Source organism: Macaca mulatta, chromosome 2 (genome assembly GCF_049350105.2).
Source record: "Macaca mulatta isolate MMU2019108-1 chromosome 2, T2T-MMU8v2.0, whole genome shotgun sequence".
NCBI classification, from domain to species: Eukaryota; Metazoa; Chordata; class Mammalia; order Primates; family Cercopithecidae; genus Macaca; species Macaca mulatta.
The window spans coordinates 26,799,734-26,816,408 of NC_133407.1; the positions used below are offsets into that span (position 1 = coordinate 26,799,734).

At 39.8% G+C, this 16,675-nt stretch overlaps 1 protein-coding gene across 1 annotated transcript in view; it reads left to right on the top strand.

The window, feature by feature from the left end:
- Positions 1 to 778: 778 nt before the first annotated feature.
- The window catches only part of ZNF385D (zinc finger protein 385D), a 335,927-nt gene continuing 320,030 nt past the window's right edge, over positions 779 to 16,675 (top strand). The window contains exon 1 of the mRNA XM_015132246.3: positions 779 to 1,191. Within this exon, the coding sequence (XP_014987732.1) occupies positions 1,170 to 1,191 (22 nt within the window). The 5' untranslated portion in view covers positions 779 to 1,169. The remainder of the gene's footprint in view (positions 1,192 to 16,675) is intronic.

The window sequence follows — 16,675 nt, forward strand, 5'->3', positions numbered from 1 at the left end:
GAGGAGCCAGAGGCTTTGCTAAGTTTTGCCTTTCTTGACTGTTCATCTCAAATTTAATGGGAGTGTGTGTGTGTGTGTGTGTGTGTGTGTGTGTGTGTGTGTAGCTATATTAAATTGGTGACTGGACTTTAATTATGACACAATGTTGGTTGCCCTTCAGGCTAATCATCTCTCCCTTTCAGGAGGTCAAAGATCATTTCAGCCTCAGTGTGCTTTATAACTACCTACTAAGGGAGGCAGCAAATCCTGGGCAACTGAGATGTGACTTTTATCACCAGTTATTTTTCTTTATATCTTTCTATCAACATAGCTCAGGGAACACTCAAGAAATAAAAAATTACTCTTCACCAAGTACTAGCTTTCTGGGACCTGATCACTTCTAAGTGTAAACCTCTATTACCCTAGCAATGGTCCCTGGCGTTCCTTTTATTCCTCTTATATGTAAACATCACAAAAAATAACAACAAACCCTCAAGCCCACAGCAAAGAGAACGCAAGCACGGCACCATCCCTCTTCGTACTGCCGTTTTCACTTGGTAGAGGAGGTTAAATTTTGGAGAGAATGGTGGCATTCATAGGAGGGGCGGGGTAAAAGTGTTGTCTAATTTACACGTTAATGGCAGAACTCGCCTTAAGAACGTCCCTCCTGCACAGTGGTGAAATCCTCCTGTGTGCTCCTGTGTGGATCCCGAGACCCTTCTCGCTTTAAGAGAGCCTCCCGCGCCCCTCACTCCGCCCCTTCCCAAGTCTCTGGGCTCGTCAAAGCTTCCCGAGAGCCATGGTTGGTCCAGGCAGGCAATCGGAGCACCTCATGGAGCGGCTGCTAACCCAGGGTGGGGTGGGGTGGGGTGGAGGGGTCTGTCTGTAGTACTCTCAGTCCTGATGTCACAGGCGCGGCAAGGACATCGCAAGGAGGAGTCGGATTACAGTAAGGATGGGCAGTGCAGCAGGCAGCCCCAGCGCACTCTCCAGCCGCCGGGGATCTTAGCCCCGGAAAGGCAGGCTGCAAGGCGCTCAACCCGCGGAGGAGGCACGCTCTCGGCGCTCACTGCTCTCCACGCCGGGGACATTTCCACCGAATGTAGCATGAAACGGCTCTGCTCTGCGTGCCAGCCTTGGGTGAGAGCTGATGCTGAAGACAACGCGGTGGGATTCCAGCTGTCTGATTAATGAGAAACATAATGTATTTTGGTGAGTGTTCACTCTGATGATGTAATTCTGGGGGTGTCCGGCTCTTCATCAGTGCAGACAAGCCCTTAAAAAATTATTTAAGCTGCAAGAATATATTACATTGAACCTACCTCCGGTTGGCAACTGGAGGACCAAGCCGGTGCAGCCTTCAAAGCTTCCTTTGTGCCACTATTGGGGCTGTTAATTTGGCCGTGGATGAGTTTAAGTTGGAAAAGAAAAGAGACAGGGACGTGGGGGTGGGGGGGGGGGCAAACTTTGCCTTGATTTGCCCGAATGAAGTTGGCTGTTTTAGCTAGGTGAAGGAGAAATGGTGCAGCGTGGGAAGTCATGAGCAAACTTAATGGAATGTGAAACAAAGTTCCTATACTATTGATGCTGTGAAAGCTTAGTCAATATGAGCATTTCATTAAGCATTTGCTGTTTTTTCTTGTTCAGAGGCGGAGAAGGAAAACATTCTCTATTGAGCAGTGGTTGAGCAGCTGAGAACACTTCTCTATATCATCTCAGTGCTCTGTCTAGCTAGGAGCAGCCTAGCACAAAATGCATATTACTTTAAACCTTTAGAGGTCTCGGAGCTGTCAAATATTTGTGCAGTTTAGTGTTGTGCCACGGTAGAAACCTCAGTTAGGTGTTCACTTGAGCTGCCTGCATTTCCAGAAAGCATGTTCAGGCTTAGATCTGAGCTATCAGTTGAGCACTGGAAGTGGGCTTGGAGCTGGGCATTTGCACTCTTAACACTGCAACTTACTGCTAGTCCAGGAGGCAAGCGCCTTCACTAAATAAGAAGAAGTCAAGGATAAGGACTGAATATTTGTTCGTCCTCTCTGAAGTTATGCTTTCCTTCTGTAAGTCCCATCTGGCATCATCATTTAAGGGCATCTATGTGATATTAAAAGGTTTGATAGAGCAACTGGAGAGGGGCTAGAAATGTATCCAAGATGCAAATTCTCTGATTTCTTGATTTGCTTTCAATATTAAATCTAGAGTCTTCTTTCAGATTAAAGAGGTATTTAGATAAACTTAGGTTGGGGCACTATTAGTTTGTTGGGCATTTATTTCTGTATGTACTATTTGCTCTGTTTTGTTTCCTTTAGTCTTTGAGACATTTGAGAGAGTGTGGAAGGAACCTAAGTTCCAAAAGCTAAATGCCTTTAGTTGTCTTGACGGTTTTGATTTCCCTATAATTTGTGTCATATTAGAAAAGAAGTCTTAAAATAACTGAAAATGATTTGGAAGAAACAGTCTTCATTGCTTCACCAAATTTAAGCAGAATCTATAGTTAAAAACCATCTCTTTCCAGTGGGTAGTGATGGAGGTGGTAAGCTTGTTTATTGGCCACTATTAGACTTTATCATGCATATATTTTCATAAATGGAAAAGCTTGTAAAGATAATAAGTCTTTTGGACAAAATAAAATTTCGGCATCAGTAATGATACTGAAGGGTGATGAAATTATAATTTTAGTTTATATTTTCACCCTGTTGCAACAATTCCTTATGTGATTGTCCTGAGGAAGTAGGGCCAGTTAGAATAGCAGTAAAGTCTAAAAGTACTGGTCAAAGGCCATCCATGCTGTACTGGATTATCGTGTGACTATTGGAGAAATGTTCACTGGGCTAGCTCGTGTTATTAACTGTATGCTAGTTCAGCCCCTTGTAAAGCAGAGTGATTCATAGGGTAATCAGTTTCATTGTGTAACACAAGTTTTTAATAGTACGAATTGAAATGTGATGTCCTACTTACTTCAGATGACACTCTACTCTTTGAAAGGCAAGGCTAAAGTTGCCCTCCGTGTCTTGAACATTGCCTTACCATAATTTTGGTATAAGAAATGTTTTTCTATTCCCAGAGGAAATCCTAGGTATTCAGGAATGCCGTTTCTTTCAGGGTATGCTATGCAGCTTGTCGTTCAAGCTGTTAGATATCCACAACTTTGGGAGCCCACCTGTCTCTAAAAAAAAATGTGTAGTACAAGAGCGAGGGCAAAAAGAATTAAGCAGTATACTTCAGGCATGTTAAAATTCAATAGCATCCTAATGTTTGAAAATCCTAAAGGCTATGTATGTATATATGTATGTATGTACGTACACACATATACGTGTACATGTGTATGTATCTTAATGTGTTTGTGTTCAAAATTGTAGCGATTTCAGGTAATTCTTCAAAACAATGCTTTCACTTTGCAAATTGGTTGGCCATTACTTTCTTCTTCATTTTTCAACTGCAAATGGTTTATCAAGTCAGGGAGAACAGGGACAAAGGGAAAGCGATGCTGCATTCTTAGGTTTTTCTGGTGATTTGTGAGAATGGGGTAGAGGTGTCATAAGTCCTTTATTTGTGTCCCCAGCAGAGCGTGATGAAGAGCACGGTGATGCTATGGTATGGGGTGAATTGATATGAAAGCAGGATATTTACTTCCTTTATAAATCATCTGATTTGTCAGTGTTGCCCCTCCCCCCTACCCCTTCAAATATAGCTGAAGAATCACTGCCTGAATAGCCTGGCTCAGCCTATCTGCTTCAATTCATTCCTCCTTCCCCTTGGGACTGGACAACTGGACCCTGCCCTAGCTTAGTTGGAGTCAGTTGTGTGTGTGCAAGTTGGTGGAATATGTAATATTTTCGGATCTCAAGAACAGCTCATGTTTGGAACGTGCTGTCTCAGACTTACCAGACTAATAGAGCTTTCTAATGACTTAAGCCTCACTCTTATCTCCTATTGAGATTTTAGTGCAGTGTTTTCAATAATCGCTCATCTGTACTTCCTGTGCCATGATTTAAGAGTTTGCTGTTCAGTCACCGTGGATACTTTTGTTACTTAATCTATCGATCTTGGATCTTGCATTCACTATTTGGAGTTAAATATAAGGTTCATATGGGAGAAGGAAGCAGGGAAAATCTCAGTCAGCAAACTGAGTGTGATTTACTGTAAAAGCAAGGGAAAAATATAAATACTTATGATTTTACCCTCCCACCCCCATCAATATTTTACATAGTTAAAAATTACATGTGCCAAAGATGAATAGCCATTAATAATTTATCCAGAAATAAAAGCAAGGCAGCTGGGGGACTTCTCCCTAGATTAAGGAGAAGAGGCTGTGGGTGGTTGTCAGTACAATGGACTGCGCTGCCCAGTTACAGTTTAGTTAAGAGGACTGTGCTGGTATGAAGGGCAGGGTCTTTGCTTGAGTGCACCCTGGCGATTGCTCAGCACCTGGCAGAAGGTTGTAACTGTGCACTGTCTCCAGCTCTAAGCACCGTAGGTTTGAATCGTCTCCCCCTTCCCATCTGGCCTGACACATTTCTCTACTGCTGGATAGGTGAGTCGTTGCCAGTGGTCATGTCAACCACACAGATTCCCCATGGTTGGCCAGAGAGATGCCATGTCTCACCCTTTGCCATCGGGAGAGAAAATGGGAGGCTGATGTACTGAAGAAATTCTGTGTGGGTGCATATCAGTAAGCTTTCAATTCTGAGTCAAGCAGGTAGAGACTGTGGTAAGCTTATAGCCAAGAAGGAGCTGGGGCTTGCCCCCATGATAATACTCCTAAAAAAAATGAAATGATACACCTTAAACAGAACTAAGAGGCAAATATTAGAGCTCTCCCTAAATGATACTATTAATGACATATTAATTAAACCTAGAGAAAAGGGCAGGCAAAATTTAGAAAGTGTGAATGAACCATTCAAGTTCGCTTTGGTGTTAGTTGTGGATCAACTCTCTTCATTAAAATGCCTAAGAAAAATAGGAAACACATTTGGTGGTGTGCCTGTAATAAAAAAAAAAAAACCTGAGGAAGCTTTTAGTACAACAGCTAAAAAAAAAAAAAAAAAAAAAATCTAGTAGGAAAATTCTAGGACATAACCCTATTCCCCTGCCTATAGTAGACACATTTGCACATTGTCTTAGGAAGGACTTTCGTTTTCCCCTGGAATGTTTAGAACATTCTCAAGTCAGCACTTACACTTTTGGTTGTAGCTGGACCACCAAGTTCACCTCCAAACTAGTGTGCCAGAAAAACATTTAAATGGCAAGGTTATGAGGAAGGAAATGATCAGAAAACAGCAGGCAGCAGAGAAAAACATCTTCTTTTTTAGTGGTTTCAGTGGAAACATTTAACTCCTTCTAATTAGTTTGTACTGAGTGATCTGTTATGGAGAATTAGGTCCACTAGACTATTTCTAAACACTCAGCCAGTGTTTCTATCTTCCCAAAGCTGACAGGGGAGAGAATAATTCAGCAAGGAACTTCTATGTCTAAAGTCCCCCTTTTAAAGCTTGAAGTCCTGACCATTATGTCTTATTACACTTAAATCTAAATTACATGCAATAAATTACTACAAAACAGGGCTGGAGAATGTAACAGGTGAATACTATCAGAAAGGGTCATGCATAAGAATCTGAAATCTAAGATAACTTTAAAAACCATAAAGATTTCCTCCTCACGACTATTCTCCTTTTAATTTCACGTGAAGTTCTTATTTTAAAAGCCAAATTCCAAATTTGATCAACATACCAGTAACATGGATTCCTTATCACACCCTTAAATTTTAAGCTAGTTTTTTAAAGACCTCCATAGTTGTTGTGATTATATGGAAATGAGATACGTTTATTTAAGGGATAAGTTCCAAAATTCATGAGCTAATGATGACTTGCAAAGTTACGCTTTCGTGGGTGACATAATTGTTCCAAAAAACAAATGAAAAATTTAAATTAGTGGTTTCTGATTTCCATTCCAGAAGATTTGGTCACAGCTGCTTTTGCCTGAACACTCCCTTGATAAGACAAGATGTATTGGTTGGTGTGTGTGTGTTTAATACTGGAATGTCAAATAGTTCCTTGTTACATAGATACTTAATATTATACTTCATTCATAGCATTTATGTATTCCTGGATCTTTTCACATCATTTGAAATGTAATACATTAAGTATTGACTTAATAAGGTAGATATTAAAGTATTTTTTAAGCACAGCTGGCTTTCAAGTTTAGCAACCATTATATACATTAGAGGTTCTAAAAATCAAGTCATAAGGATCATTTTCAAAGCTTTTCCTGCCTAAGAAAGCATGATGCTTGTATAAGCAGAAACCTATTTCTACTTTGACCTTGAGAAAGGGATGTTTCCATTTGTATGGCACTACGAAAACCATGTCAAAAAACAACAAAGGTCATAGTCCCTGCCCTCTCTCTTTCTGTCTGTCTCTCTTTAAAGAAGCCATTACATATCATTTCCCACAAAGATTAGTTTTGCAACAGCATTTCACACATGATTGGTGGCATTAAGAGAAAATACAGCATAAGAGGTGGCTAGAAATATCAAAGCTTAAAGTGGTTGAGATCATGCTTGAACCAAATTGCTAGGATTGAAAATAGGAAGATGCTCTGCTCTGTCGCAGCGTTAAAATCGTTATGAAGCAGCTGGAAGTCAGCCCTGATTGAATATGAACTCCAGGTTTACACAGCCCTTAAAATGGAAGGTATTTTCATGAAACCCTCTTGATTCCAAAACCTCAAATGCATATGAACCTGTATTAGGGCACTGGCTGGGATGTAGTGAATCTCTTTTCTTTCTTATCAATCTTTCAGTTTTTTTCTTTTTTTGCCCACATGCATTATCACATTTCTGTAAGTTGAGAGGAAAAAGAAAAGTAACCTGACCAAGGTCAGAAAGGAAATCCGCAGCAGTATCAGGATGGATGCTCACAGAAAATGCTGTCTGCCCCACAGGAAGATGGGTGCTATGGGAGCAGGAATGGGGTTGGTAGACTGAGAGTTTTTAATGGATAAATGTTGTTTAATCTATATCCTCAGCACTCTTCTTAGTGCCAGACACTTAGAAATATGTGTTGGACGTGCAAGACTGAATGGGTGTTGGAGAGCAGAGAGGAAGGGAATCCACTTCCTCCACGCATTCCCTAAGGCTGATATTCCCTATGAAAGCTAATACTCCGGCATTGACAAGAGAAACAATCCCTTTCGTTGCTGAAACACTAGTGGGTTTTTTGTTTTTTGTTTTTTTTTTTTTAACCCAAGTCCTAATAAGGACTAGGCCATAGAAATTAAATTTTAAACTAAATGTAATAAATTCCATAATCTTTTTTTCTGTTTCCAGTTGCTTCTTTCATAGGACTCTGCAGTATAAAGCTAGTGTTAACTCTATAGAATATTAAGGCCATCTGAAAAATACTTAAAATTCTATAAGATAGCAAAATTATAGTTTATAGTAACTCACCTGGTCACAATTTCAGTTTTCAGCTTCACTTTGCTTAAGTGAATTTTCTCCAGATGTTGGCATTCCCTTGCCAGCAGGCTGGGATGTGGAGAAAAGACCCTAGATGTACAAGTAGCTGAAAAGGTTTAGGAAGGTCTCCAGTTTTGAAGGTTGTCATTTATGATGGCAGAAGAAAATGAACATAATTTTGCCTACAATTTGCAGGGCTTTAGTAAAGTTGCTCTTCACACTTACCTTTTTTCATATTCAAGCATTTTGCTGATGAGGGAAAGTAGTTGCAGCAGATTGCTCTGAGGATAAAAATGCAATAAGGAATGTAAATGTACTTTAATAAACATGATCCCTTATACTTGTATAGCAATTTGCATTTTTCAAAATGTGTCAACATTTTGCTTTTTTTATCTTCAAAATGACCCATTGTGGGAAGTAGACGAAATATAATTATTCCTATTTTTAGGTGAGGAATTTGAGCCCCAGATGACTGACACAACTTTCTCAAGGTCACAAAGCTAGTGACTGTTAAGGTGTAGACTCTATGTCAGTACTTCTGAGACTTACTTCAGGGCTCTTTACAATGGAGAATGGGGGTAGGGAGATATTTTTATGAATGGAAGATTATTTGTAATAGTAATACTTGAAAACATTCTCCAGCTAATAGCTAGAGAAATGAGTCAAATAATTGGGATCCAATACGTGTTTGTGTTTTGACTTGACTTTGTGAAATCACAATTCATAACAGAAATCTGAACATAATTTATAATTTTATTCTGCCTTGTCTTTTTACGTCAAATCATTAATAGTCAGAAAATATGAATTCTGCTTAGAAGGCATGCATCAGTGTTATGGGGCTGAATGTTTGTGTGCCCCTTTTCCGAATGCATAAATTGAAGCCCTAATTCCTAATATGATAGTATGGAGGTGGGGCCTGTAGGAGGTAATTAAATTTAGATGAAGCCATTCGGGTGGAACCCTCAGGATGGGATTAGTGCCCTTATAAGAAGAGGAAGATGTGAGAGCTTCCTCTGTCCACCATATGAGGCTATAGCAAGAAGGTAACTGCTGCAAGCCAGGAAGAAAGCCTAAGCAAAACCAAACCAGGCCTACACCTTGATCTTGGACTGCCCAGCCTCCAGAACTGGGAGAAATAAATGTCAGTTGTTTAAGCCCTCCAGTCTGTGGTATTTTGTCATGGCAGCCAGAACAGACTAAGACAGTTGGCCTCAGGCAGGAAGGATCCAGGCTTTCTCTACTGCCTCAGTTTCTCTAGTATCTATATTTAGTATAGATATTAAAGCTTATATTAATTGTATACTTATACTAATTGTATGTTAATTGTATGTTTTTGCTGTCTCACTTTTTAACTCAATGCTTATGAAAAACTTTGAGGTTATCTGTGCTACGAACTCTTTGATATTTACAGTGACCCCATCTCCACCATTTGTTCAAGATTGAATCCCAGTCTAGTCTTTATTCCATGACTGATAAGTAGGAAAAAGGCCTACTTTTTCCTACTCTTCCTTTCAGTATTGCTGTGTCTTCCTTTCAGTATTGCTGTGTCCTTGGGAAAGTCATCTCACATTTTTGATGTTTTGTTTCTTTGTAAAATAATAATAATAATGTTTCTCATGGTTCTATTTGGAGGACTAAAATATGTTATACACATAAAAGTGCCTAGCACTGGAAAGTACATGGTAAACAGTGAGTTAAGTTTAATTCTTTATTTCTTTTTTTCCAACTCATATACAAATGTATGAAAATTGAGAAAAGTGATTTTGCCTGTTGGAGTCAAACTAGGAACCATGCTTAGTAAATTACATAGAAATAATTTAATGTAGATAATTTGGTATCTAGGTGATAGAAGCCACATGGGGAATGGTGAGACAATTCATAGAGTAGCAATAGCAAGAAACTAATAGTTATAGATGGAAACACAAGAGATAGAATCCTGAAGGCTGGGGCCCAGGGCCTCCTGGCAGGAGCTGGAATCGTAGAGGGGATCCCACATTACACTCAGAGAGAGACAGAAAAATACCTTGGTTTCTCCCATTTTGTTGCCCTCCAATCCATTGTTTTCTGCCTCTCATTGGCAGAACTGAGCCGAGGCCAACTAAGGTGGCCTGGGAAATGTATCCTCCAGGTTTTAACCTCTACCTCTGCAGCTTAGAGGAAGAGCAAGAACAGATCTCAGGACAAATTGGCCAAAGACCTGCAGGGAGATCTTACCCCTGATCTATAAGTAGCAATTTAAATGGGAGAGTATTTCTGCAAAGCCACCTCAAGTATCAGTGAGCGTTTGGTTGGGGAAGATACACTTAACAGGGAAAGGAAGTATGGTTCAAGAGCTTTCAGCAGCTCTTCACCAATCCTCCTTGTTCAAGTAGGTCCTTTGTCACTTTCTGGTAGTGTGGCTTTGGACAAATTAGTGAATCTTTCTTTGCATCAGTATTAAATATAATCAGTTAAAAAGTCTGACAGTGAAGTTTAATGAAATTTGAATACAAACTTTATAATCTGCAAAGCACTGTATAAATGGGCCTTGTTATGAAGGTGTGAAAAACCAAGTGAATTAGTAAAAGAAGTGGGGAGTTTGAAAAATAACAACTTGGAAATAAATGTTCGGCTTTGCAGTTTAACATTCCAGCAGAGATTTCTGAGGACATTGAGAGAAGCATTTGGTTACTTCATCAAATAGCCTCTTGTATTGTGGTTTAAATATACCTTAGAGGCCACATCTAATCTATTCTTTGTCATTATTCTATACCAGTGGGAAAGTTCAGACTGAGAGGCAGGAAGAGAAAGTGAGCAGGGCAGGAACCCTGAGATTCCATGCCCCATACTCTTTCCCCTCCAAGACTCTAATGGGGATAGACATATTGAAAACCGAGAGAGTTTATTAATGTTGCTTAGGAAATGAAGAGGAATTCGGTATTGATTTTTATCTATACCTCCATGTGTTGCTGTACTTTTAAAGACAGATTTCTTTGGCTGAATGGACCTACTACTAAAAAAAAAAAAAATCAAGGCAAAATATTCTGCTCCCGTATAGAATTATTAGGATTTCTATCAAGGTCTGCTTGTAAAGTCCTGTGACAATTTACAACTTACGACGCTCTTGTTTTGAGGTACCACCACCGTAACTACAGGGAAGCGTTTCCCTTGCAGCACACAATATGGAAGTCACCGTTACCATCAGGCGTTTTAATTAGCTGCCCTGAGGAATGGAGGGCTATAGCTTAGAAGTCTGTGGGCATTCTTAGGATTTGTATCCTAAGAAAAATGTATCAGTTACAAGGTAAATTAGAAAGCAGATTGATTAATTTTTTTTCCTTTAAAAGAAAAGTTGTGTAGGATCCTAAATACTAACCTGGTGAATCACTTTGTTTATGGTATCCATCTGGTTTTTTTCTTACTTTTAAATCAATAAGTACAAATACTGTAGTGAGAAGCTCAAGGCATGACCTTTATGGACCTCTTGGTTTCCTTTGAGAATTCTCATCTGCCCTTTGTGAATAGCCCTGATGCTGGTAGGTGATAACCGGTGATGTGGCCACTGCTCCCAGAAGAGGAATTGAATATGGGCTGAATGCCTGCCTGTGCCAGGCGCTGCCATGAGTTATTCCATTGGTACCTCACCACCAGCCTTAAGGGGAATATCAGTGGACCTAAACCTTGGCTGTACAAAAGAATCACTTTGGGAACTTTGAAATGATACTAATGTCAAAGTGCTGTCACAGTCCATTATAACTAAATTCTCTAAAGGTGGAGCCAGGCATCTGCATTTTCATTTAATACCCCTCAGTTAATTATGAAGGACAGCCGGAACTGGCAGTCCAATTGGACCACTGAGATGGGAAATTTTAACCATTTTACAGAAAGCATCCTGAGGCCCTAGGAAGTTCCAGATTGCCCCAGGTCACCTCGGCAGCAGTTGGCTGGGTCAGGATTCCAGCCCAAGTCAGTCTGAGTCCAAAGCCTGGGTTCTTTCCCCACAACATGTTGTCTCCTCTCACGGAAATCAGTGTATGGCATGAAGTGTGGGCCTGGTTACACATTGCCTGTGCTGCCCATCCCTGGTTTCCACAGTGAACATCCCTAATGGCTAGGAACCCTTCCTTTCTACTTGGGATCCTTTATAGAGCTGGTACCCAAAAGAAGTCCATATTACAGTAGTTGATTCAGGATCACAGTAATAGAGTTCTGGAAAGGATTTTGAAATCTTGCTTCCCAAAACTTAGTGTTTGTACAAATTACCTGAAGATTATATTATAATATAGGTCGTGATTCAGTGGGTCTGAGATGTGGCCTAAGATTCTGCCTTTCTAACAAGCTCCCAGATGTTAAATGTTCCTGGTCCACCCACTGATCACACTTTGAGTAGTTACGCTTTAGAGACCAGTTAGATGAGCTACCACTTTATGCACATGTGGGAAATCAGGTCTAAGTTTCCAACCTAAGCATACTTATTTATTCTACAAGACACCGCATGGTCCATGGTTTGAGCTCCAATTATGGTGACCAATGATTCCATGTTGCCTAGGACTGAGAGGGTTTTCAGGATGTTGGACTTTCAGCGTCAAAACAGAAAGTCTCATGTCTACGAGGATGAACTGGTCACTCTAGTTTCTGTAGACTGAATTTGAACCTTAGCTTCAACTCTCAAGAGTGGGGAGAAGTTGGGCAAACAACTTGATCTCTTTGAGCCTCAGTTTCTTAATCTGTGAAGCAGGAATAATAAAGGATACTCTCTAGTGTATTGGTAAAGATGAACTTAAATGGCATATGGAAATCACTGGAAACGCTGTCACAAGGTTCGCTTTCAGTAAATGTTCACAGTGGTTATTGCTGTTTATATACCTGACTCGGTACTCCCTTCCATTACTGAAAAGAAGAAGAAATACCCCAAGATCAAGTGCAGGTGACCATGGATCATCTTTATTGTATCATCTCTGTACAAGGAGGGCAGCTTTTAAATCATCTTCTGCCCTTGTTATGATGGGCAAGCTGTAATGAAGTCATTCTTCATTGTACACTTTGCCTACCCCGAACATCAATACTAATGTTTTTTTGTTTGCTGCTTAGGGAAAGAAAGGCCTGGCGAAGACTTTGCCACCTTGGGACATTCCGATCTGGCCCCTCATGTTCCTGTCGACCTTGTTTATCCATTAGTGTTTCTCTGAGCTCTGTAACAACTTATGAGGGCGGCTGCAGCTAATGACTGTGCCTTCCATCTCCTGACCCGTCATTGTGTTAACAATCGATATCCTTAAAACAACACATACAGACAAGGCAGCTCCTCCACCGCAGCTTCCACTAAAAATGTCCGTGGAGAGAAAAAGAGAAAAACATTTAACTCATGCACTTCCTAGCACAGAGCGTGGCACAAGAACATCGGATTCATAAATGTTTATGGAGTGTGATAGCAAGCTGTGGGAATCTCTCTCTGATGCAAGTGACTTTTCAGTAGTGACCTTAGGCTCTACTTCCTCTTGCTCAATTGGATGGTGTTGAGAGAAAGAGGCTGGCTTTGCCAGTCACCACCCAGGAAAGTCAATTCACTCACCTCCTGTCAAATGCCATACGCTTCTCAGAGCATGTAGTCGGCTAGATATGTGATGATTAGTTGGGAAGCAAAGTGCACTTTTGTTTTTCTATTATTACTAGTAAGTGGGGCAGCTACAAGCAGTAGATTATTCCACAATAGATGTTACTGGGCCTGAACTGCTGCCGACCAGTATTTTAAATAAGAAAACAAATGAGCGACAAAGCAGAAGCTACTCTTGCTTTCTTTAAGTATAAAGGCAATTGCAGAAAGGATCCAACATAATCACACTTTTGTTTATTTCCATTTTAGAGGTAAAATTGGGAGACTTTTGTCTGTTTTCAACACTGCTTGCTGTAGTTAAAGCCTTCTGAAAGGGGATTAAACACAAGGGGCCAAAGTCTCCATTTCATGGATAGAAAAATAGAGGCCAAGTGATTAGTAAATGTTCATATTTGGCTCTTATTAATACTCAAATTAAACATTAAAACCCAGGTCCTGAGACAGTCATGTGAATTTGGGTGGATTGTCCTGAGCCTCAGCTTCTGAATCAGTTGAGATAATGGCAACTCACCCTACCTCACAAGGCAGGGCTGTAACTTACTAATAATAGCTAAGATTTAGTAAGCGCTTAGTCCCTGACAGCCATTTTTATAAGTACGGCAACCCAAGCCGTCTTCACAACAGCCCCGTTATGGAAGAATTATCAGTATTCCTGTTTTTAGTTGGGAAAACCAAGGTACAGTGACATTAAAATGAGACTAAAATCAGTGGCCAAGTCAGGTCATACCCAAGATGTCTGGCCACATAACACAGACCACCTCACCATACCTTTCTATGTGACCTTGAGTAAATTCCAGTCCCTGACAACTCAAACCTAGGAATGTATTCTCACCATTCAAATAGAGCAGCAGTGTTTTGAAGAAGGCAACAAACTAACAAGAGAACCAATGCACGAACAAAACTCCTCTCAGTGTACAAGCCAAGCAGCCACCTGGCAGGTGGGGCCTGAGGCTGAGATCAGGGAAAGATTCCAGGTCCCTTTCAGAAAGTCTGCACAGGGCAGGAGATATAAAATCCTGTTCATGGAACATACAGCACCGAGCCCTGTAATTCTCCAAAATTGTGACTTACAAATAATGCTAATCACAGTAATGGCTGTCTATTTTTACTTGAGTGCTATGAGCTAGGAGATGTGCTATGATGTTTACCTGTGTGAGTTTGTGCCTGACAGAAGAACCATACTCTTCCAAATGGAACGACAGGCTTCTTTCTTACTCTCTTCTTCCTGGGCACATCAGGCAATGTGCCACATGTGCAGTGATCCTTCCTATCAGATAATAATCCAAACATCTTTTAGACCCTTGGAGCACAGAAACTGAGAGAGAACATGTATGCTTTGAATATGTTCAATAGAATATTTTTGTATTTTTTGAAAAAGTAATACATGTACAGTTTTTAAATTATTATAGAAGTATAAATAGTGAAAACTAAATCCCCCCCCCCAACCACCACAGGTGCATTTTGTTGTATTTGAGAGACTAAATTCTATGGAAGGGAGTGTGTATATATTTTGTATGTATATATATCTATCTTATGTGTATATATATATATTTCTATATCCCCCTCTTGTTTATACATGTAATGGAAGTATCCTATGTACCTTGTTTTGCATATTGTTTTATGTATCATATACTGATTCTTATTCTTTTTATTTTATGGCTGCATGGTATCTAATGACTTATTTTACTGGCCTTTAAAAACATAAGTTATTTCTATTATTTTACTAGTAAAAACAATGACTATCATAGTGCATAATAATTCTTTGTCACATGGACACACGTATCTATCTATAGAAGTGGGATTGCTGTCCCAGCATTTTAGGAGGCCAAGGCGGGCAGATCACTTGAGGTCAAGAGTTCAAGAACAGCCTGGCCAACATGGTCAAACTCTGTGTCTACTAAAAATACAAAAATTAGCCAGGCATGGTGGCAAGCATCTGTTATCCCAGTTACTCAGGAGGCTGAGGCAGAAGAATCACTTGAACCCAGAAGGCAAAGGTTGCAGTGAGCCGAGATCATGCTACTGCACTCCAGAGTAAGACTCCACCTCAAAAAAAAAAAAAAAAAAAGAAATGTGATTGCTTGGGCAAAGCATATTTAATCCTCATGCTTATTGCTAAAATACCCTATGGAAATTTTTTATTGATCAATTTCTACATATATTTCTATCATTAAAAAGTAGAATAGTTTCTTTTAAACTAACAGACTGCCTTGAAGACCTCTTAGAGCATGGATTTGTAGGATAGAACAACATGAAACAGCTTCCTGCTTTTTTGTCCTTGCTCTCCCCTCCCCAGCCTACTTCTCTATTTCACTTCTATTGTGCTAATTCCATATGGATGTTAGTCTCATTATTCAAAAAAGCAGTGGTGCCATGAAATTGAAAGATGACCTGCGCTTTACAAATGGGGATAAATGCAACAAGAAGAATGCACTTTGTAAGTGAAATTTTACCCTTCTGCTTCAAAACCAGAAGGCTGATCCTTGAAAGATCTCTTAAGGCAGTTATAAAACCAAAGGTAATTTTAAATACAGTTGGAAATTTTCTTTTTTAAACAGTCGTTGGGCATTAAGAGACAAAACCACATTTGTATTATTCCACATTTCAGTAATTCTTTCTTCTATTTCTAATTCCATATTTTTTAAAAAAATGATTTTTTTATTTAGCATACAATAGGCTTAGAAATAAACTGGAGTATCTACAGCATGTCTTTATGGTAAAACAGGAAGCTGTCACGTTTATTAAGGAAAGAAAATTTCCAAGCAGTGATTATGTCACCATCTATTGAGCTCTTGAGCTGTTTACAAACATGCACTCATTTACTCCTTAAAGCAAGGTTGTTGTTTTAATGACTAGATGTCATTATCTCTATTTTACAAAAAAGGAAATTTCAGGAAGCTTAGAAGGTTAAGTTTCCCACCAGGTAAGAGGGAAATAGATTGAAAATGTCATGCAAAGGATTCAGTCCAGGACTTTCTGAGTAGACAACTTGAGTGCCAAAATACTGACACTCCTCTTTGGTATTTTCTGTCCGGCACACAATTCTTGGGCCACTTCTGTGGAATCTTGGTAGTAGGGACATTTATGTAAAGTGGAAGTGCTCGTTTTCCCAGCCGTTGCTGTCAGAGTCTTCAGGACAATTACTGCAATCCCTGCTAAAGTATGAACAATACTGAGAGCCCAATCCTACAAGAAAGACTGTGAGGAGGACAAGGCAACCAGCTTTTCTCTTGTGTTGGAGGAATATTCTCCAATTACCTGCTGTCGCTTTGTATGTGCCTTGCCGTTCCCAGAGATGTCGAAGCAATGAAAATTAAGTGAAGGAAAGCAGTCAATCACTGCACTTAATGATATGCTAATTAGAAATGCTGTGTAGAAATCAGTCTAGTGTCCTAATTTACATCCCCTTTGTTCATTGAGTCATTTAACGTTCTCCCCCATCCTTGTGACTGTGTAGGCATTTTGTAATATCCAATAGAAGAATTTTATATATACATGGCACCTTGGAATCACATCTGACATCTTTATATGTAAGGATGTCACCTTATAATTTCACCTTCTGTTTAAGATAAGAAAAATGAAGATTAACAAATTTAATTGCCTAGCCTGAATAAGCAACCAGTAGTGAGTGGTACAGTTAGGGCCACCTA